Source organism: Peromyscus californicus, unplaced genomic scaffold, assembly GCF_007827085.1.
Source record: "Peromyscus californicus insignis strain IS unplaced genomic scaffold, ASM782708v3 Scaffold_7__1_contigs__length_154581171, whole genome shotgun sequence".
NCBI lineage: Eukaryota > Metazoa > Chordata > Mammalia > Rodentia > Cricetidae > Peromyscus > Peromyscus californicus.
The window spans coordinates 69,519,115-69,541,898 of NW_026294595.1; the positions used below are offsets into that span (position 1 = coordinate 69,519,115).

The 22,784-nt window shown below is 49.8% G+C and overlaps 2 protein-coding genes across 6 annotated transcripts in view; one reads left to right on the forward strand and one right to left on the reverse strand.

Moving 5' to 3' along the window:
- The window catches only part of Alx4 (ALX homeobox 4), a 46,166-nt gene extending 28,261 nt beyond the window's left edge, over window positions 1–17,905 (forward strand). The window contains exons 2-4 of the mRNA XM_052726273.1: window positions 387–697; window positions 7,665–7,793; window positions 9,657–17,905. Of these exons, the coding sequence (XP_052582233.1) occupies window positions 387–697; window positions 7,665–7,793; window positions 9,657–9,986 (770 nt within the window). The 3' untranslated portion in view covers window positions 9,987–17,905. The remainder of the gene's footprint in view (window positions 1–386; window positions 698–7,664; window positions 7,794–9,656) is intronic.
- The window catches only part of Ext2 (exostosin glycosyltransferase 2), a 164,559-nt gene continuing 145,573 nt past the window's right edge, over window positions 3,799–22,784 (reverse strand). For 3 of the 5 annotated variants that reach the window (XM_052726270.1, XM_052726266.1, XM_052726268.1), the window contains one exon: window positions 17,900–18,260. In XM_052726270.1, the coding sequence (XP_052582230.1) occupies window positions 17,909–18,260 (352 nt within the window). In that variant the 3' untranslated portion in view covers window positions 17,900–17,908. Of the gene's footprint in view, window positions 4,976–17,899; window positions 18,261–22,784 lie in introns of those variants that run through there. The other 2 variants (XM_052726267.1, XM_052726271.1) reach the window with 2 other exon arrangements.

The following is a 22,784-nucleotide window of genomic DNA, read 5'->3' on the forward strand; positions in this document are numbered from 1 at the left end:
CAATGCTGGTCTTTCTCCCACCACGTCCAGTGTGGTTGAACGAGATCTCTGCTCCCTCAGGGAGCCTCAGTACTATGTCAGGTAGTCCCTGGGTCCATGCCCCCAAGAGACAGTGGCTGTCAGGCAGGAGTCTCACAGCCACAGAGTGTGGAGAAAGTCACAAAGCTCAGACCGGCAAACCCAGAGCTACACGCCATTGGTGCCAGAAAAGACCCACTGAAGAATGATACCACAGAGTGAGAGAGGGGAGGGACTTGCCTAGAGTCACCCAGCGTGTTGATGAGAAGCTGGGACATGAAATTCGACTCTCCTGACCTGGTACTCCGTGTGTGCCTCTGTTAGGGGAACGTGTTCTCCCTCGTCTGACCTTCTTTTCTCTCCCTCAGCCAAAGAGAGCAACCTGGGTGAGCCAGAGTTGCCCCCCGACTCGGAACCCGTGGGCATGGACAACAGCTACCTCAGTGTGAAGGAGACAGGGACCAAGGGGCCCCAGGACCGGGCAAGTGCTGACATCCCAAGCCCCCTGGAGAAGACCGACTCGGAGAGCAACAAAGGCAAGAAGCGGCGGAACCGTACCACCTTCACCAGTTACCAGCTGGAGGAGCTGGAGAAAGTCTTCCAGAAGACACACTACCCTGATGTGTATGCGCGCGAGCAACTGGCTATGAGGACCGATCTCACCGAGGCCCGTGTGCAGGTCAGCCAGAGTGACAGACAGGGGACCCACAGGGCCTTCTAGGCCTTGAGCTCCAGCTGCAACTGGGATCTACTGACTACTGTGGGCTATGCCAGGTTTTCCTCATCCCAGGAGGGCGTGACAAGCCAAGAGGGGGTCTGACTACCCCAGTGCCTCTTCCCCAGTCATAATAGATCTGCTCAGCCACTATATTCAGCTCTGCAGCGTTGGGGCAGGAGAGAGAGAGAGACCCTGTGGAGGAAGGGGAAGGCTGCTACCTGTGAGTCCATGCCTTAACCTAAGGACAAGATGGCAGGTCTCTTCTGGGAGGCCCATTTCTCAGACTGGAGATGAACAAGGCACAGACATTCCCAGCCCCATAGTAGAAGCAGGGAATGCTACAGCCCCATGCCTGTCTAGGATAGCTGCCTCCTACACCCTTCAGGACCCAATCAACATGCCTCCTCTGAGAAGACTCCTGACCATCATGGCCAATATGATGCCCTACCACTGCTACTACCCAAACCCAATTCAACCCAACTCAGCCCAGCACACCTAACACAGCCCAGTAGAACCAACTCAGTGCAGTACAACCCACCATACACAGATCAGTCCAATCCAGGACAACACAACTCAATACAATATGGCCCAGTCACTGCATAGCACAACCCAGTGCAAAGGAGCACAGAGTAGTACAATCTACCTCAAAACAGTACAACTCACCACACAAGTTCAGTTCAACCCAGATCAATACGACACAGCCCAGAACAAGCTAATTCAACGTGGTGCAGTTCAACACACAGTTTAACCCAGTACAACCCAACCCAACAACACACTACAACCCAATAAAAACCAGCACAACAATACAACATAGCCCAGGACAACCCACTCAGCACAGCACAACTCACCACACACATCTCAGTTAAACTCAGTGCAACCCAACCCAGTGCAACACAACACAGCACAGTCTAATGTAACATAGCGCATCGTGTACAGCTCAGCTCAACCCAACGCAACATGGCCCAAATAATACAGCCCAACATAACCCCAGCCAACCCAACACAGCCCAGTACAACCCAACTCAAGACAGTGTAACTCACAATGCACAGCTCAGTTCAACCTAGCACAACTCAACCCAACCCAAAACATCACACCCCAACCCTCTCCAATCCAATATTACTCAGCCAACCCAATACAACCCAGCTCAGCACATACAGCCCAGTTCAACACAGTTCAGCACAACAAAATTGAACCCAATGCAACACAGTACCAGACAACGAACTCAACTCAATTCATCAAACACAGTTCCAGTCAGCCCAAACAAACCCAGTCGAGCTCAGTGTGCCAATTCAGTCCTGATCAACCTGGCTCGACTTGGCTAAACACCACAAAACACTACATAGCCCTTTACAACTCAATCCAGCTCAACACAGCCAAAGCAGATCACTTTCTTCCACTCGTCCTGCTTCCTCTTCTGAATAGACTTTACGACTGGTCACAGTATTCTCTTGCCCCTGAAATGAGAGATCCTTGATTATCCATCCACCTGTGCTGCTTTTGAGAGAGGGTCACATGTAGCTCAGGCTGGCCCCTATCCTACTATGTAACCACAGCTGGCCTGGAATTACCGGCCTTCTTGTCTTGTCTTTCCTGCCCTGCGATTATAGGCTCAGGCCACACCTATTCACTTCTGTGTGCCCACCAGTTAGATCAGGCTGGATGCTGAGCAGCAAAGGCAGCAAGGATGGGTAGCCTAGCAGCCCTGCTTTGCCCAGAGGGTGTGCCCATCTGCAGGAAATCATAGCAAAGGAAATGGAAGCCCAATATGCCAAATCACATGTGAAGAAGCCCACACACTAACGTTCAAGCCTCAGTTTAATATGAAATCAACTCCATAGTCAGGTTGCTTTCCCATTCAAGGCATGGCAAGGATGGAGCGTGAGGGTTCCTATCCAGCAGGCAGGAACCTGGCGCTTGTGAGTAGAGAGGGTTCTTCCTTCTTTTTTTTTAACATATATTTTGGTGTGTGTGTCTGTGTGTATGTTATATGTGTATGTTCATGTGTGTTTGCAAGGGGGAAAGATAAACATACATGTATGTGTGTATGTTCATGTGTGTTTGTAAGTGGGAGAAGATACATGTACGTGTGTGTGTGTGTGTGTGTGTGTGTGTGTGTGTGTGTGTGTGTGTGTGTAGGCCAGAGGTCGACATTAGGTGTCTTCCTCAATTGCTCCTGATCTTATTTTTTAGGAAATGTCTTTTTTCCTCCGCATCCTGAGCTTGCCAATTTGGCTAGACTAGGTAGCCACTGAGCCTCCTGTCTGTTCTACTTGCCAGCATTGGAGGATACAAGTGCACACCTCCATTCTGACTCTTTTAAGTGGGTTCTAGGGATCTGAACTCAGGACCTCTTGCTTCCATGACAAGTATTTTACAGACCGAACCATCTCAACAGTCCCAAGAGAGTGTTTCTTTTTAATGGGCACAGCCCTATGGTCTGGGCCCTGAGGAGTTAGAACAGAGTCCTGTGATCATGGGCAGATTCATGGACATTGTAGCTTTTTATTCTGCTGGTGGTTCTGAGGCATCAGGTGAGTGTCCATCAGATTCACCAAGTCCTGTTTAACACACTGGGGCACGCTGCAGTCTCGTGGTTTAATGAAGAACCGCAGAGCAGCGTGGCTTTACTGCTATGCCAGAGCTATCTCATGCCCCATGAGACCACCTGCCTGAGATCTGAGCTCACAGAGGACCCCCGAATCCAGCCTTAGCTCCAGCCCAGGATTGGGGGCAGGGCAGGAGGGGTAGAGGAAGGGGTAGTTGGTTGCAAACCCACAGTGCCAGTAAGTAGCATGTTGGCATAGGGTAAACCTGCTTGCTTTCTGCTTCTCTGTGTGTACCTGTGTGCATGTGAGCACCACATGCACACTTCTCCAATGAATTCGAGTGTCCAGAGCAGAGTTCAAGTATCATTCAGCAGGAAGCAGAAAATGATACAGAACAAGTGTTTCTGGGTCACTGCTAGGACTTTGCTTTGTTGACACACACAGACATACTCAAGCCTACTTCCAAAATGTTGAGAAAATTGACAATTAGAGATTTATTTTAGTTTAAGATCAGGAACAGTGTCAAGAAATGAGGTGATTGTGTTAAAACAAACAAACAAAAAACGCCACCAGGATAAGGTTCATTATTGTCCGAATTCAGCCTCAAGCTTTCTGTCAGCCAAGGTAGAAAAGAAAACCTTAATCTATTGTCAATCAATTATTACAGATTATACAACTATATTATAGATATGTTACAAATACAGATATACAAATATACAGATATATTACAGATTATACATTATCGAATGTATTCCTATCAAATAGGAAGGTTACAGAATTACAGAATGGTAGTGCAGAAAAGATCCCATCATCTTTTGATGAGGAGGAATGACCGAGATGAGGGAAGGGATTGTCCAGCGTGGACAGCGATGCTGAAGCGGGGCTGAGCCTGGAATCCAGGACTCCCCAGCTCCAGGCCGGTGCTCTTTGACTTCAGCTTGCCGTTCCCAGCACATGCCAGATTGTTTTCAGTCTTCTCTCTGTACAAAAGCAGCAGGGTGGGTGGGATCTCCATGTGCGTCAAACCTCTGGGTTGAGCTCTGAGCCTGGCAGTGCCCTGGGGGTGGGGATGAGCAGTGCAGGGGTGTACTAGAACTGTAGTAGAACGGTTTTGCCTGTCTCTGTGGAGTTTGCTCAGGACCCACACTCTGCTGGTGGCAAGCCAGGTGCCTGGTGTACAGTGATGGCAGGGACAAGGAGGGGGCCATGAGGGGGGTCCCAAGATGGTCCTTCATGGGAAGCAGCCTGGGGTCTGGCCCTGCTCCAGGGAACTTCAGGGCCTCTCTCTGCTGTCTGGGATTCCAATCTCCACAGCTGGTGTCTGAAGACAATGAGACGGAGGCCTCCCCGCCCTGGGCCACCCCGCCCTGGCCCCAGATGGGCTGCGGTTAGAGAGGCCTCCTTCAAGACAGTTGGTTCCTTGAACGGCCTGGTCCTCCGGAGAGGCCTGTGCTGAGTGGGCCAGGCCCGGGTGGCCCTGGAAACGGGGTGGTCCTGGGCACGACATGCAGAATGGAAGTACAGTGGGGACCTCGGTGAGCTCTCCTCCCGGGGGTTGTAGAGACAAGCCTGTGGTTGCACAGCCCTGAGGCACAGAGGCACAGCTGGGGGTCAGAAATGAGAGGACACTTGGAGTCTCTGCATAAGGACATGGATTGGAGCACAGAGGGACCACCAGGTACCATGCGACCTCCTAGGATGGGAGGACATTGAAGGTCAGCCAGGCTAACAGCTTCAGCTGACTGGGGGACAGGAACTTAAGGCAGAACTTAAGCTCAGGCCTCAGGCCTAGGAAAGGATAGGAAAGGGACAAAGGACTGTCCTGAAAAGGAGGTCCCAGGCAGGCCAGCTGTTCTGAGTTGCTCCACTCTGCCCCCACCTCCATCAAATAAATCTTACCATGACCTTTTTCTACTCCCTCCCCCAAAGAGTGTTCTTGACTGCCTCTACCCAGATAATGGGGCTCCCCACCTCCTTCAAGCGCTATATTCTATCCCTCACTCCACTCCTTCCCTCAATTCCAGGTCTGTTTGCCAGACACCATCTTATGCTCTGATCCCTCCCAGCCTTCCTGGGTCCTCAGTTTCATAGCCCCCAGTGACATCACCGACCTCTATATCCCCACCACAGAAGGGACCTGGAACCCACAGACACAAAACCTCAACAGCAGCAGCAGGGCAGCTTCTCTTGTCGCTGCCCCACCCCCAAAGAGAGGAAGGAATAGAGCTGTATATTTTGGTGCCTCTAGTGCCCCCCCTCCCCAGAAAACCCTGGGAGGCTGAGGATGGAGCGGAAGGCTGAGCTCAGTCTGCAGGAAATTAAACATGAAATGAAAACAACCTTCCCTGATTGATTCCTCCATCCCACCCCCAGCCCCCACCGCAGCCGCTGATAAAGGGGGATCCCATTTCACCATGCAGAAGAGCCCTCATGTGCTCTTTTCTCCCAGTGGGCATCCTGGGTCTGCACCCCAGAGTAAAAGTACCCCTCCCTCAGGGTCTGGGGCAGGGACTGAGACCCTAAGCCTTGGAGAGGGCTGCTCTCCAGGGAGGTCACAGGAAGGACACTCGATGTGTATATATGTATGTGCACATATGTGTGTGCACACACACATGACCAGATAGATACGTTTGTGTGTACATGTGTGTGTATGTCAGATTAGGAATGGAGAGGAAGTGCATCTCATCTCCCGACCCAATACTAAGGGGACACACAGCCCGCAGATTTTGACCACTTTGCTTCAGCGAGAGAATGAGGTCAGGAGCCATAAACAAACAACTTGAGTGCTCTAGAAACTTCACGCTGTGTCCCATCTGTTGTCCCCACCAGTCACCACCTCTACCAGGACATCAGCCCAGACCTCGGCCCCATTTTGAGGATGTAGAAATTGAGGCTCTTGGTAGTGCATGCGCTGCCACAGGCCCTTCTTTTCCAAGATACTCCAGAAGCTCCACAGGCCTTAGCCTCTGTCGTGGTTCTTGAGGAGTCTGAGTGCTCACAGGCAGGACGGTGGGGAGGCTGCTCTGGTCTCCATCCCAGAAGCACAGCTAGAAGCCTTGGCTAGGGAAGCCTCTGCCCTGCCTGTCCATATCATCTTTCTCACGGTCTGGGCCCAAAGTGAGCAGCCTGGGTGCAGACCACAGTGGCCCAGACTTGTCCGACCATTTGCCAATGCAATAGGACACTGTCATAAACAAAGCTCGCGATTGAGAACCATGCAATTGAGTTACAAATACCAATATATTTTTAAAAGTGTTTTAAGCAAGTTTACACTTCTGCACTGGGCTGTGTTCATAGCTGTCTTGGGGTGCATGTGGCCTGCAGACCACAGACCGAGCACACATTGCTGAGCTGTGCCTGTGTGTATTGGAATCTACAGAGCCCGCTGGAGGGTGCAGAGGAAGCCGCTGCTGTCACTCTCTGAGGAGCAATTAGCCTGCCCTCTTCTCACTGTTCTCCTCTCCCGCCCTCTCTGGCCATACCCTCCACTCTGCCCCTAACCAGGAAAGGCCTCTAGAGGAGCAGCCTGCCCTTTTCCTTGTCTTTGTGTCTTGGGTAGTTCTCAGCCACCCCACCAGAGTCTCTACACTTACCTCTGACTCAGAGACCTCTCTCCTGGCTGTGCGCTTGGTCAAGTCAATGGCCCAGCATCCATGTCTCAGAGAGAGGTACCACCTGGCCAGCGTCAGTCAACCTGTCTAGGATATTCAGCGGTTACCCTAACTAACCCCTCGCTAAGGGCAGCCCCCTCCCAGCTGGTGTATGCAGCCCTCCACCATCTAGATCCTGTCTCCACACATCTTTTCCTGACGGCTCTCTCTCCAGAAGGCCTCACCCACCATCACTTCAGGAAAGTTCTGAGCAGACTTGGTTTCTCTCAAAATGATGCAGGGACGTGTGTATTCTGGATTTGCATCTTTAGACAAGTCCTAGAGGGTCACGGGCCTTCAGGACTATTTGAGACTGGCTAAGGGAAGAAATTTCTAGAAAGGTCTTCATAGCTTGATGGAATTCTTCCTGGGGTCTGTGACCTTCTGCAGATTATACACAGTGCTGGGAAAACAGATAACCCATGGCTTGCACTCATTCTGTCTCCTCACTTATGTGTGCATGCCTGTGTGCCTGGTGTGTGTGTGTGTGTGTGTGTGTGTGTGTGTGTGTGTGTGTGTGTTTGTAGCTTGAGCAGTTAGGCCCCAAATCACACTTATGGTCAGTGCAGCGTACACAACCTTCCCAGTGCTGACAGTTCTATATGATTGACAGGTGGACGCTGACTCTTTCTCTGTGCCCCTAACACACACCCCTGGCTGGTGGAGTTAGGGAGCAATGCTCCCTGCCTGTGAGCAAGGCCTGAGCCCTGTGACCACCCCTTTGTCCTGTAGGTTTGGTTCCAGAACCGGAGGGCCAAGTGGCGGAAGAGGGAGCGCTTTGGGCAGATGCAGCAGGTCCGGACCCATTTCTCCACGGCCTATGAGCTGCCTCTCCTCACTCGAGCGGAGAACTATGCCCAGGTAAGTCCTCCTGCCCAGCTGTCCCCTCTGACCCTAGACCCCCGCACTGATGGTGCAGGGAGGAGGAGGGCGGGGCTCAGAGACCCCAGGTCCCTGTTTGTCCCCGACTATGGGAGACCTAGAATGTTGGGACAGTGTTGCACCCAGCAAACAGAAGATCAGGTGCTTCCAGAGTGTTGGCTGTCACTCAGGGTACCCTAAGGAAGGCTGTTCTGAGATCTCGAGGGCTTGTGGCCAGGTTGGAATGCACGTGGAAATCTGGGCCCATGACAAAGCTTCCTCGGTCTTAGTCTTGCTCCCGTTGTGAGTGTCTCCAACTCTCTGAGGCCCAGCTTCTCTGCTTATGAATTGGATATGATATGTGTCCACTTCAGCTCTTCTGTAGCACTGTTGTAAGGTCTAGGGTCATGGTTCCTGGAAAGCAGCATGCATGGGCTTGATATTCGGACATCTGCCCGCTGTCCCCCTTCCTTTCTCCAGCAACTTCCTGTCTGTCCATCAGCCAGAACAAGGAGTATTGTGAGTGATGTCAGGCACCCAGGGCTCCTGGACAGATGTCCTCTCGGCTGAGTGCACCCGTGACACCTCTCTCATGACCTCCCTCTGCCCCTGCCCCTCCTCACCTATTACGTCTCCTTCCTGTTCGCACTCTGTCTCCTGTTCTAAGTCTTGGGACTCCAGCAGCCAATAGCACCACTGTTCCCGTGTGCCTGGGTATAGTGCTGTCAAACAACCTCTCTCCATCCCAGCCTGACCTGGGCCGGCTCTGTACCTCCTCCTGCTCCCCCAGGATTTGAGGGTCAGAGGGCAGCCCTAGAGGTGAGGCTCAGGAATGTGGGTGTCTAGCATATCAGCTTCACCTCTGGTCACATTCCTTAATGCTTTTCTTCCCCTTTCCCTCTGGCCTCCCAGTGCCGACCTCCAACTCTCACTCTTTGCCCTTGGTGGCCGCCATCTGAGCTCAGAGCTTGAGGGAAGAAACCAACAAGAGACCCTGCCTGTCCCTGCCACCTGCCCCATAGACTCCAGGTGCTAGACCATTTCCGAGAGGGGTGGCGGCCAAATTGTCCCCTCTCTGGGGCACGCTGGGGCCAGGAACAGGACATGGTCAGTCTGTAGGCAGTTCTTGGGACCATTAGAAGTTTCTGTGGACCTTGAGGACCCAGTGCCTACCTGGTGCTTTTAAAGGCCTCCTTGAGTCCTTCCCAAACCCTTGCGGGTGGGCAGGCCAGGAGACACCTGTCTGAAATAACTGAGAGCCTAGAGTTACAGGTTAGAGGAGCATAGTCCTCTCTTCAAAGAGGACCTCTGCACCCCAGACTTACTTCCTCAGAGATGCTTAGAGGCCAGAGGAAGGTGAGGCCAGAAGTGGGGGGTGAGGTGGGAAGAGAGAAGGAATGATAGTCATTTCAATGGAAAATGTGTAGTTGAGCCCCACCTGGGGGCTGGGGCCACTTTTTCATTGCTGGGATAGTTGGGAAACCTCAAGGGTTCTTGGAGTCTTAGGCATTGACCTGGGCCTATGGGAGCACTCATATGCCTGCTCCCCACAATGTTACCCACATCACCCCAACCTACAAGCCCAGAGCCTGAGTCCCCTACAAGATGCTCTCAGGTTGATCCAAGGTAATGCTTTTACTGGACTTGGAAATTCAGTCCTTGCTATTGAATGTTGAGTATGGATCTGCTCTGGGAATTGAAAGTCTAAAACATAAATTCACCTCCAGCTCCCTGGGTGCTCTTCATGTTAGACACCTAAGAAGGGTTTCATTGTAATGATGAGCAGGTGAAAAGGGTAAGCGCCCCTTCTATACCACTGCCCTCCGAGCTGGCCTGTGACATCTCTCCCTTCACTGTCCCCAGATTCAGAATCCGTCCTGGATTGGCAACAATGGGGCTGCCTCTCCCGTGCCAGCCTGTGTGGTCCCCTGTGACCCAGTGCCTGCCTGCATGTCCCCTCATGCTCACCCTCCTGGCTCTGGAGCCAGCAGCGTCTCCGACTTCTTGAGTGTCTCCGGGGCTGGCAGTCACGTGGGCCAGACACACATGGGCAGCCTGTTTGGAGCAGCTGGCCTCAGTCCGAGCCTCAATGGCTATGAGATGAACGGCGAGCCAGACCGCAAGACCTCGAGCATCGCTGCACTGCGCATGAAGGCCAAGGAACACAGTGCGGCCATCTCTTGGGCCACATGACAGGGCCCCTCCTGCCAGTCCTGATGCCGTGCTCTTCCCTGGGGTCTTGGCCACGTCCCTGCTTCCCAGGCCCCAAACTTCCCACTTGACTCTCCTCTTAGGAACCCGGCCTGGCCCAGGGGCCTGGCCCTCAGCACTTTCAGTCACCCCAAGTCTGAGGCCCCAGGGACTGCTGGGAGGAAGGGGGTGGCAGGCCCTTGTCCCTCCCTAGCACTGAGGCCTTGAGCCCTGCTCCCTGCCAAAGGCAGTGGAGAAAGCCAGGTGGCTCTGTGTGTAGCTTTGCATCATGTAAGCTGAGGCCCTCTCTCTTCGTGTTCCTTCACCCTTCCATTTGACTTGAGTCAAAGTTAGGCTCCCCTCCAGACCTAACAGCAGTCCAGCCTTGTCCAGCCGTCCTTTCTTCTGTGTGGTCCCCTGGTCACTCGGCCTATGGCTGTGTGTCTTAAGTAACAAGCTGCCTTCCAGAATCAGCTCCTGACCCCTTCTGCCCTTCCCCCCGACAAAAGCACATGGAACCCCACCTTCTTTATCCAAGGCATCCGATCATCTGCCCATCCAAGGGACCTTGTGGCTGTGGCTTGACTGTCCCCTGTGATGGATGTACCTGGGGAAAGTGGGAGGTGAGATGAGGGGACAGAACTGGAGGATGCTGTTGCTGTCCACCCATAAGGATGACCAAGCTCCAAGGAGATGTGGGCCAGCCTTTGATCCTGAAACTGGTTCTGGTTGACACTGTGGGGGTGGGGTGCCATGTGTGAAGGGAGGCAAGGACACAGATGCCCCGCCACCACCACTACTACCACCACACATGACCATCAGGAGCCAGAGAAGCTCTCAGAATGACCGCAAGGAGGATCCAGTGGGCTGAACCTGGGTACCACCTGGCATCTTCTGCAGTGGGGAGGTCCCTTGGTCAGCACTGGAGCCTCCTCGGGGCCCCTCTGGTCACTCATTGGGGCTGCTGAGCAGTGTCCTGGTCTGGAAGAATTTAAACTTTGGAAGACATAAGCTAGAGCACAGGGCCATGGCTCTGGAACAGAGGACATGTGACCAGCTCAGCCTCCAGCCAGAATGACTTTTCTATGCTCAGACTAACCATCCACCACCATGGTCCATCCACCATCCTACCACAGCATGACACCTGCCGGAGCTTTCCACACAGGGTAGGTGGACATCAGTGCCCCTCTAGGCTAAAAGGAGAGCTGCTTTCTAGATGCCTTCCACATCCTCTTAGAGAGCCAATCTTACTTCTTTCCCAGGGGCCATGGTCTCTGCCTCAGCTGGCCTCAGGAAAGACTCCCATCAAGGCCCACTCTCCGTGGCAGGAAGTCCTACTGAAGTCAGTCCCCTATCTGAAGGAAGGGGATCCCTGTCGACCTGACTTGACCTGGAGCTAGGAACTAGGATTTGAAATGGTCCCAGCCCTCACCTGAGCTGGAGCACAGAACCACCCTTGAGGTAGATCCCTCAAGCAGGTGGCCTTTTCCTGAGGAGACACACTTGCCTTTTCTAGCTTCTGCCTTGACAATTGTCCGTGAGGTGGGCTGGGCCCACTAGGCCCAGGGTTCTGCTCACTGATTGGCCTCTCAGGTTGGGCTGAGGACCAAGGACCCCCGCCTTAGATCTGCCGTAGGTCTCAGTGGGTGAGAGGGAACCACAAACCCCTGTTGTGTGCCCTTGTCTGCTCTGGAACGTAGACAGAGTAAGCTCTCAGTAGAATGTAGACTCTGGGTTGGCCACCCCTAGTAAGAGTCAGACCTCTTCAGAAACTGTAGTTCTCAAATAGATCTTAGGAAGACAAAGAAGGCCTTGGGTATTGAATTCAGTGTTCCTGGTGACTTGGCTTTAATGTTTCAGATGTTTGGGGAACAAGTTCTCCAGTTCTGGAGTGACTGAAATAACTCACTCCCTCAGAATCTAGCAAGAGAAGGAAGAACTTAAGGGCAGAAGCAATTCCTTGGGGTTCTTCCTCATGGCTGTCGTGGCTGGGGCAGGGCAAGTGGGGAAACGTGTCCATACCCTACATAATCAGTACAAAGAGTGAAGAACCAGAAAAGCTCAGGAAGAAGGGAGAGTGAGCTTTTGGTATATTCTTCTGGAAGGGAGTGACATATAACTTCTCTAGGTTTTATTCCTGGCCAGGCTAGACCCAAGTCAGGCAAATTCCAACCAATAAGCTTGAGAATAAAAAAGTATATAGCAATGGCGGATTGCTCTCCACCACAGTCAGGAATTGACATGCCTCCTATCATCTCTCCAGATGTAGCAATTTTTACCTACACTGTTCTGGAGGGCCTTGGCGTCAGATGGTTCCTAGGGCATCTGGAGATGCTCTGAGCTCCCACAGGGCCTCCATCATGTCTCACATCTCCTCAGCTGCCCAGGTCCCCTGAAGAGAACTGTGGGGTCCTATTGTCCCTAGTGGGTCTGTCTTAGCCCCTGGGATGCCCTAAAGTAACAAAGGCCTCCATGGCAACCTAGCTTCCTAATGAGCCAGATCTTCCAAAGGCACAGCTGTAGAGAGAGGACTCTACCTGCTGGGTGGTCATTTGCTGGATAGGCAAACTGAGTAAGCTGAGGCCAGCCTCGCCTGCCAGCACAGTAAGCGGCCACATCCAGTCCTGGCAGCCTGGTGTATCACAGAGAGCGGTTACGCCTGTCTCAACGCCTGCCCATCTCTCCAGGAACCCCTTCCTTCACAGCATGGGGGCCAAGACTCTGGGGCAGACAGAAATGTCTCCAAGTTTTTCTTTTAGTTTTTTTTTTTTAAATTCTTCCTGATTCTGTTCTCACAACCGTGCCTCCACCTTTAGGAAGCAGGATGGGTGAAGATTTAGGCAAAGAGGCAGCAAGATCCAGGGCTTCCCCAGCACACACTGCCATGCTCATGTTGGACACAGCTCTGACACCTCAGCTCCCTGAGGAGACAGAAAGGATTCCATGGAAACCGCCATGTGCCCTTTACACAGTCAATTGCCCTCTGGGATAGCCTTGGGCAGATCATCTCTGGGGACTCAGAGGAAACCAAGGCCCCAGGTCAATGGGAATGACCCTGACTGTCAGGTATGGAGACAAACAGACCCAGGAGAGGGAGAGTGGCAGGCAACCTTGCCCCCAGGGTGCTAACTAATAACCATACAATTTCAAACCAGGACAAGCTTCCATTTCTTTCCCTCAGGCCTCCTTCACTGCAAGGAGGCCATAGGGAAGGGATCCCACCAGACAGTATTTCCTAGCCTTCCCTCTCCTTTCTTCACCCTTCACTTACACATAGAGCTAGGCCTGTATACTACTGATTTTGGAGGACCGTTTTCAGTGTCTAATAACCTGTTTGGGTGTGCAGTGGTCAGAAAAAAAAAGAGAGAGAGAAAGAGAAAACTGAGTAAGAGATGGAACATGAACCTCAACCAAAACTCGCTGTTCTTGTAAGATATTTTAACCCTGTATAAATGCAACTTTTTCTTTAGCTTAATGGCCTGGGGTGGAACATTCAAATATATATAAATATATATATAGATATATAAAATACATTAAAATTTCAGAAAAACGCAAAAAAAAAAAAAATTGAGGTCCGTTCCATAAAGTTTTACTGCCTATACCACCATGTAACTACATTATAGCAAAATATTAAAAGAAGCATTCTTTTCTTTTAAAGTAAGTTATTGCACTTACATCTTTTGGAGAGGGGAGGAATGTGGGAAGAAGGGGGCTGATGGGCTGAGGTGGGCGGAATGCAAGGCAGAGGCAGCTGACGCTCCCAGCAGCCGCCTCGTCGGGCACAGCCCAGACTGTTTGGTTGTTGTTGTTTGCAATAAACTCCTTCCTCCTCTCAACTGGAGTCTGTCTGTTTTGTTCCTGACTTATGACAGATGAAATGTGATCAGAGAGGCCTCTGAAATCTCACGTTAATTGAAGTCGGCAAAAAAATACTAACAGTGCCCTTTTGAACTGCTGACACAGTGCAGGATGGGTTACCAGGCTAGATTAACAACAGGTGGCCAGCCAATCCTCCAGCGCAAAGAGGGGTGCATGGTCTGACGGGGTCTGGGACACACACACCCTCTGGCTCTTGAGTAGCAGGCAAGTCAGAGGGCCCAGAGAGGCCTAAGCGTGCTTCTTAGACAGTGGGATGGATCATGGGCAAAGCTTCTTGCTCCTCCGTGCCTAGTACAGACTGTGCCAGGAGGGCTTCATCTGCAGCCATGCTCCACATCCCTGATGTCCCTGAGAACAGTGCTTCTGGAGGCTGTTCTGGAAGCTGGATGAGGACCAGGGCATCAGGTCCTGTAACTCTGCACTGAGAGTACAGGGCAGGCCTCTAGGAGATGCAAGACCCAAGCCTGGCCCTGATAATGAGTACCCCGTGGTAGAAAGAGCCTTCCCAGCAGGAAAAAAAAAAATGCACAAATAAGTCTGAAAGCCAGACTCTGAGGACAAAGGATGAAGCAGACAGAGGCTGCAGGACGGGACTCAGAAAGAGGCACTGAGTCTCAGAGCAGCTAGTGTTGAGGGGCAGGGTCGGAAGCACAGGAATACACCCTGTCTCTGTCTAGTCTACCAAGCTGTGGGGAGGGTTAATGCATGCGCTTACAAGCTGGTGTGGCGAAGGGGTGTGAAGAATGATGGCTGTTCATAGCTGTTCTTCCCAGGTTCCCGTTCCAACTATCTGAACACTCTCTCAGAGATACCTTAGACTTGTTGCCTTGGGGAGGGAATTCTGTGTAGCGCAGCTGTTTCAGGTAGACCTGGGAACTTGCTTTAGGAAATGACAGCTAGCACGCATTAGGACTGAGGGACACAACAGCATTTGGACTCTCACCCCAAATCACAGAACAGCAGCTGAGGCAGAGGCAGGAAAAGGCACATGTACCTAGAAACCATGGAGTGCTGTTTCTACCACCCAGCTCTACCTCTTCCTCGGGAGTTAGGCACTTGAAACAAGGGCTGTTTCTCCAGGGAAGTGTAGCTGAAGCTTTTTTGGTTCTGGCTCCTGCAGTCTCATAGTCTCGCAGCCACTCAGACCCCAGTGAACACACAGAGGCTTATATCAATTAAAACTGCTCGGCCATTAGCTCAGGCCCACCACTGACAAGCTCTTACACTTAAACTCAGCCCATTTCTGTTCATCTATAAGGTGCCACATGATCCGTGGCTTTACCTGTGTGCCATTACATGCTGTTCTCTGGATGGCGGGCTGGCCTCTCCTGACTCAGCCTTCCACTTCCCAGAATTCTCCATGTCTGTTTATCCTGCCTAAACTTCCTGCCTGGCTATTGGCCAATCAGTGTTTTATTTATAAACCAATCAGAGCAACACGTTCACAGCATACAGAACATCCCACAGCAGGGAAGTCTGGATTGTGGGAAGATGGCTGGGTCCTACATCCCTGGTGACTGAGGGAGTCCATTCCAGAGACTGGTGCCTCTCAATACAGTCATCTCTCAGTAGTCATGGGGGATTGTCTCCAGGACCTCTGGATACCCAAATCCAAGATGCTCAAGCCCCTTCTATGCAATGGTGCAGCCCCTCCCAATCTACTTTGATCATCTCTGTATCCTTAGCAATACTCAATACAGCAGGAATGCCAGGTACACGGTATTAAACTGTACTGTTGATGAAGTAATGATAAGATGAAGTTAGCACATGCTCAGTAGTGAGGTAAACCGTCTTTACTATGTTTGTCCCTCTGTTGAATCTGCAGGCAAGGAACCTGAGACCATGAGGGTACTGACTCTACTCTCAGGGAAGAGGGAGGCTGTTGTTGACTAGGGCTCCAGCCCTGTCTGGCTACCCAACTTGGCTCACTGTCCCTCAAACTATCAGACCTTTCATTTGTCACCATCATTGGGATTGCTATGTTTCTGCCTAGAGTGCCTCTGTCCCCTCCTGGCCTTCTTCCACTAAGGGATCTCCCACTGATCCTGTGTGTTTCCTTCAGACAAGGCCTCTGTGGATCTCTGCTTAGTACCCACCCAAGCCATCTGCTTCCCGGGAGCTGTGTGCAGCATGGTATTGGCACAAACCCTAAGGGTATCAACTCTTATCTGTGCCTATCCCACACAACTAAAGACTCTCAGGACCCAGGCTGTGCTCACATTAGAGTGCAGGTTCTGAGTGAACGAAATAAGACTTGGAGCTGTGATTCAGGGTTGGGGAGGAAGGGAGTCAGTACACTTTATGTCTAGCCAGAATGGGCCGGGAATGTAGCTCAGGTGGTGCAGGGCTTCTCTGGCATGTATGAAGCCCTGTAGTTCATCCCTAGCACTGCATAAATGATGACACATGCTTGTAATCCCAGCACTTGGGAGGTGGAGGAAGGAGGATTGCAAGTCCAAGGTCATCATTAACTATAAAGCAAGTTTAAGGCCAGCCTGGGTGACATGAGACCCCAGAGAGAGAGGGAGGAAGAGGAGGAGGAGGAGGAGGAGGAGGAGGAGGAGGAGGAGGAGGAGGAGGGGGCAGAGGAAGGTGACTCAGGTCTCTGGAGAGCAGCTTGTCATGAACTCAGAGCCTCAGCTTGACCTGCTGTGTTCCTCAGGATTCCTGTACATTTGTGAAGAGCCATAACATGACAGGGCATCTGTCCCCATTATTTATTCCTCCTGGGGTCAAGCCAGCCCAAGGCTAGCTTCCCATGACAGTGCAACAAGAGTCCTGGCCCAGCAGCATTCATCTTGGAGCCTCTCCACTTAGTCTTGGGTTCAAATCCCATGTTTCAGTCTCCCTTAGATAACCCTCGTGCCCCACACCCTCAAAATCTGCAGAGAGATTTTTCCTGCCTTGGTGCCAAGCCCAGCCAAAGCTGTTTTTGCCCTGTGCCCCCTGCCTTGCTATAAGAAACCCTGCCAACCCTGGCCACCATGAGTGGGTTGGTCCCCAGACAACAGAACGCTTGCTGTGCTGGAGAGAGTGGAGTGGGGGCTAGGGGCGGAGCTCATCCTCCCATGGCCCAGATTTGCATGCTCAGCAGCTAAGGAACAATGGACCCTCCACAAATAGCACAAATAGCCAGCTCCCCCAAAATAGGGCTGACTACAGACCCTCTACGTGTTCGTGGCGAGAAGATGTAAGCCGGCGCCAGAAGACAATGGGGTGTGAGAGTTGAAATTTTCCCAGGAATTCTGTGTGATTCCAAACAGATTTTTTTTTTTCCTTTTTAGCTCAACACAGACCAACAGGCTTGAGGAAGGGCAAGCCTGCACACGGAGCTTGGGTTTACGGCCATGTGCACACCATGTGTTAAGGTGTTGCCTTGGCTGGTGGGGAGAAAACCCACTGTGATGCCTGCATGGGATCTCCCGGGAGCCCTTCAGGACATGGCTCTTAGATGTTCCAGGATTGGGGGGCGGGGTGCTGCAGGGCTCTTGCCAAATCTTCTGGGATGTCTCTTTCATTTTTTCACAAGTCCCCTCCCCCTCTCTTCTCTGTACCTACAGTGTACCTCTATTATTCCCAAGCTCTTTGGGAAAAGTAATAGGCCCACATATACCATGGGATGAGAGAAAAATGAAGATGAGAGAGAGAGAGATCAAGATGGTTGAGAGGATGGGGCAAGGATGGAGTGCAGAATCAGCCCCCATCTCCCCTCCAACATAGATTTACATGGAGAGCTCTGTCCTGAGGAAAGAAGGGGGAAGCCAGGAAGTCACAAGTGATGGATGTCAGAGCTGGTCTTAAAGATGGCCTCTGCTCTGCTACTTCAGGCCAGACACTAAAATGTTTTTGTTGCATGTCCTGCCCCCATCGACACAGCAGAGACACGGCTGTGATCCTCTCACAAGGCAGTTACGGAGTCCAAGAGTTGAAAGGTTTGGCACAGTGAGGAGCTGCAGAGACAGGCGATGCTATGCATACAAGAGCTTGCTGCCACCCAAGTGGCTAAGGGCAGGACACCAAATATAGGGGGACTGTCACCAAGTGTGTCACCAGACTATGATGTATTTCTGAGTGACTAAAGGTGGACAGTGCAGTATTCTATCTTCGTAGATGCCATAACTAAGTCCCATAAACAACAGACAGCATAAACAACAGACATTCAGTTCCTCACAGCACCAGAGGCTGGGGCCCTGGCTCATGGAACTGAAGTGGTCTATCTCTGGCTTGCAGATAGCTGTCTTCTCTTGGGGTCCTCCTGTGCCCTCTATACAGGCACATGGAGTAACACGGCTTAGCTGTCTCTTCTCTTTCTTGCTGATAGAAGAACCCATCCTCAGGGGCTCTTCATAGACGCTATCTCCAAACACAGTGGCGCTGTGGGGTTGTGTGTCAGGGCTCCTGTAAGTGAATGAGGGGCAGAATTCAGTTAATAACAAGCAGTATGGCTTGTGTGTGTTATGTCAGCCTAATTGGACTATGGGACACCTACAGGATCCCTTCAGGGTGGGAGGGGGCTTCCAAAGGAGCCTGGTGTGTAAGTCAGGAGTAGAATGGAGAAGACTTGCCCCAATCACGGGTGGTACCATGCCATGGGCTTGGAGTTCGGATAGAAAGAGACTGAAACCCTCTGTGTTAAGTGCTACCTCACATGACTAGCGTGACTCTGAGTGATCCAGTCTTCTTCCTGAAGGAAATGACCCTGGAAGGCAGAAGTTGTCTTTCACTTCGTTTTCTCTTTGTATGTGCTGCCATAACAAAATCCAATTTATAAACAAGAGGCATTGACTTCTCACAATAATAGAGGCTAGGGTCCAAGTTCAAGGTGGCAGCAGCCTGGGGGGCTGGTGTGGCACCTTCCTTCACATGGTAGGAAGGACAAACATGCCTCTCTTGGGCCTCTTTGGTAAAAGCACTAAATCCTACTCACCTCTCACCTGCCTGGTGGCACTGGAGACCCTTCAATAGTCTATAACCTGGACCAATGCCATTTTCTGATACCCATCATCTGTATCATGCTTCTGCTGCCCTTAAACAGCTGAGCCCTTGCTTACCCTCACAAAGAACCAGCTTTGTTTTGAGAATTTCCCATTCTCCAGCTCCTCGATATCTGCTCTCCATTCTCTCTGCCTGCTCAGGGCTTAGCTTGCTCTTTATCTGGTTTCTTAGGTAGAAGCTCAGAGTGTTTTAAACCTTTCCTTTCTAGTTTAAGGAAATCAAGCTGGGTCTGCCTTTTGGGATACTACTCACACATTTGGCACTTTTGATTTTTACACTGTTCAGATTATTTTCTTTGGGTCTCTATCAGCCCAGGTATTATTTGGAAATATGTTATTTAATCGCTACCGATTTCTGACTTAATTCTACCACATTCCGATAATATGTTTTTTAAAATAAAAAATTCAATTGCATTTCATTATTTGTGTGGGGGGTGCACATGCATAAATGCCACAGCATGTGTGTGGAGGTCAAAGGACAACTTGTGGGAGTTGGTTCTCTCCTTCCACCATGTGGCTCAAACTGAGGTCATCAGATTGGCCAGCAAGCACTTTTATCAACTGAACCATCTCACTGGCCCAAAGAATGCATTTATGTTCTCAGTTTTTTAAAAGTTATTGAGGCTTCCTTTGGGGGCAACGCATTTGAGATGAACACTGCATGCAGTTTTGCAAGTTGGGTCTCAGTTGTGATGGATGAAGGGTTCTGCAGCCGTCAATTAAGCCATAGTGTTTGATAGCGTTACTCAGGTCATCTATGTTTTTTCTATCAACTTGTTTCATCAGTCACTAACATTGTTGAGACACACATATAACTTAAGTACTTTGTTTTTCTTTTAGTTGGTTTTGCTTTATATATTTTGAAGTAATTATTTGTCACACACATTGATGTATTGACAAATTGGCCCTTTATCACTATCAATATTAAATGTTTCTCCTTCTCTCACATCCACTTTTTAAACTTAAATGCATCTTACTTTCCTGAGAAGAGTGTATAATTGTTCTTACTGTTTTGATTGCTGTAACAAAATACCACAGACTGTATCATTTATAAAGAGCAGAGGTATATACTTAGCTCATGGTTCTGAAGACTGACATCTTCTTGGCTTCTGGTGAAGGCCTTTTTGGAGCTTCACAACATGGCTCGAGGCACAGCCAAGGCAGATGAATTTGCTTTTATGGTAACTCCAGAGAATGAGGACTCACTCACTTCAACACTGGTACATCAGAGTTACGGTTTTCATACATAGTAAGTCCACACCACTAGCTGATGATTTCTGTAGTTTTTCACAGTGTTTAGGCCATTTACGTTTAATGTAATTATTGATATGTTTGTATTTAAGTCAAGCATCTTTCTGTTTGTTTCTATTTGTCTGGTTTGTTCATTATTTACTTTTTCTTCTTCTCTGCCCTTACATTGAGTACATTTTTGACTTTCAAAGTTGCCTTAGCAACTATGCCTCTTAAAAGTATTTTCACTGGTTACCCCACAGTTTATATGTTTGTAATTTATCACAGCCTGTCTTACAGACTTCTCAACTTTTCTTTCTAGTCTGCCACCAAATCCTCATTCTCCTTTTCTTCTCTACCTGGTAGTGACAGAGCAGGCCCAGTGCTTGGCCCTTTCTTACCAATTCTGACTCTGGATAATCTCATCTAGTCCTATAGTTTTAAATACCATCTATATCTTTAATTCTAATTTTTCTTCTGAGTACCATGTATCCAACTGTTTAAATAGTAGCACCCCTTAGATTCTAATAGGTAATTGCCTAAGGTGGTACTTTGGATTTTATTTATTATTTATATATCTACGTGAGGGTGTGTGTGTGTAGGGGGATGTGTACATCTGTGCACGCACAGAGACCAGAAGAAGGTATGGATCCCCTAGAGTTGGAGTTATAGGCATTTGTAGGGCACCTGGCTTGTTATGTAGGGGCAGAGATCCTGACTCCAACAGTCCAGATTGTGCAGCAGGTGCTATTAATGCTGTCTCTACAACCCTGGAAACACTTTTGATCTTCCCTCTTGATATTCCCATCTTACTCCAGTCTGCCATTTTTCAACAAATGGTTTCATTTAGTGGATTCAGGATGAAAATTTAGGAGTTAGCTATAAGCCTTTATTTCTTTCACCTCCCACTTTCGGTTTTTCAATAAATCTAGTAGACAGTCTAGCCAGTTTAAGTTCTTACCACTTATGCTCCCATCCCATTCCAGCCTTTGCTAGCCTTTACTTAGGAAAAAACAGCAACCTGACTTCTTTCCTTCCTTCATGCTTGCTATGATCTATTCTCTACACAGTAGCTGAAATGCTTTATTTATTTATTTATTTTGTTTCATTTATTTTGTTATGTATACAGTGTTCTGTCTGCATGTTTGCCTGTACACCAGAAGAGGGCATCAAATGTCATTATAGATGGTTGTTAGCCATGATGTGGTTGCTGGGAATTGAACTCAGGACCTCTGGAAGAGCAGCCAGTGCTCTTAAACTCTGAGCTATCTCTCCAGCCCGAAATGCTTTATTTTAAAATGCCATCCAGACTAGTCATTCTTCTGGCTAAAATCCCTCAGAAACTCTTCTTCACACTAATAATGAACATACAGCATCTTTTCAGCCTACATGGTCTTTACACCTGTAATCACCTCCCAACACACTCTCTCCCCCTCTGGATATGCCAAGGCCACATGCCAGTTCTTATGCTCACTCTTCTCTCAAGTCTGGTATCTACATCGTTTGGCGCTTCTCAAGATTTAAAGACATGCTCACATGTCCTCTCTAGCCGCCCTTCCCACAATACTTCCCCATGCCCCACTCGCTGCTGTCCCCAACACTAGCCTTCTCGTTTTCATAGTAGTTAGGGACATTTGAAATGACACTCTTTTGTACTTGCTATGGTTGCTTTCACCTCAGAATGCTGGCCTGCTGCTTGCAGGTACATTGTTATACTCAATGGAATGTCCTCCCAGCAAGGACTCTTACACATAATAATTAAAGATTTATAAACTCAATCCATCACATCAGGGTTTCCTTCTTTCCTTTCTTCCTTCCTTCCCTCCATCCCATCCTCCCTCCCTCCTTCCCTCCCTCCCTTCCTTCTCTCTTTCATTCTTTCTTCCTAATAGGGAAAAATCATTAATAATTAACAGAATAAAAACATGGGAGTGAATATTTACTTTATTCTGGTCCTTTCTCTAAAAGTAAATTAAATTTTACTGTTAGATACAGTTCTCTAAATAGACTTTGGGTTCAGGTTGGAAAAAAAGTCTCCATCAAGTGCAGACTGATTTTTTTTTCTGAGATGAGGACAATGATCTGACAGTTAGTCTCGTCCAATGGCTGAGAAGTGAGAGGGTGTGGTCATCAACCGAAACTCACATGGACAAGGCTGGGTCCTAGTCATGGTTCCTGGTATAGCTTTGGTCCACTGTCCAAAACTAAAGAAGCCAAAAACCTTTTCCGAGAGGTCCTCATTCAGGACCTTTCCTCTTTCCCAGGCTTCCATGTAGCAGGTACCCCCCAGTGAATGGCTGCCAGATAGACAGCATGAAATCAAAAGGCGCACCCAACTGTGTATAACAGATATTCATCCTTACAACTGCCGAGGCGGGTGAGGGAAGGCGAGAACGGCATTGGGGAAGATGGAGTTAATGAAACCCACGCTTGGCCATGTTGTCAAGATATCAAACCAAACTGGCGACAAGACCAAGGCTGTTAGCAGGGAAATTGCTGGGCCTGTATCCAGAAAGCCAGGACAGGGTACTTGGCGCAGAGTAGGCAGAAGGGAGATGAAGGTGAGTCCCACAGGATCTACCAGAGAAAGACTATTGGAAATCCTAGAGGGGTTCTGCCACCAATGCACAATTTTCCTTAATTTCCTCAATTGTGGCTGTTATCCCTGTAATGAGAAACACAACTTCTCTTCTAAGCA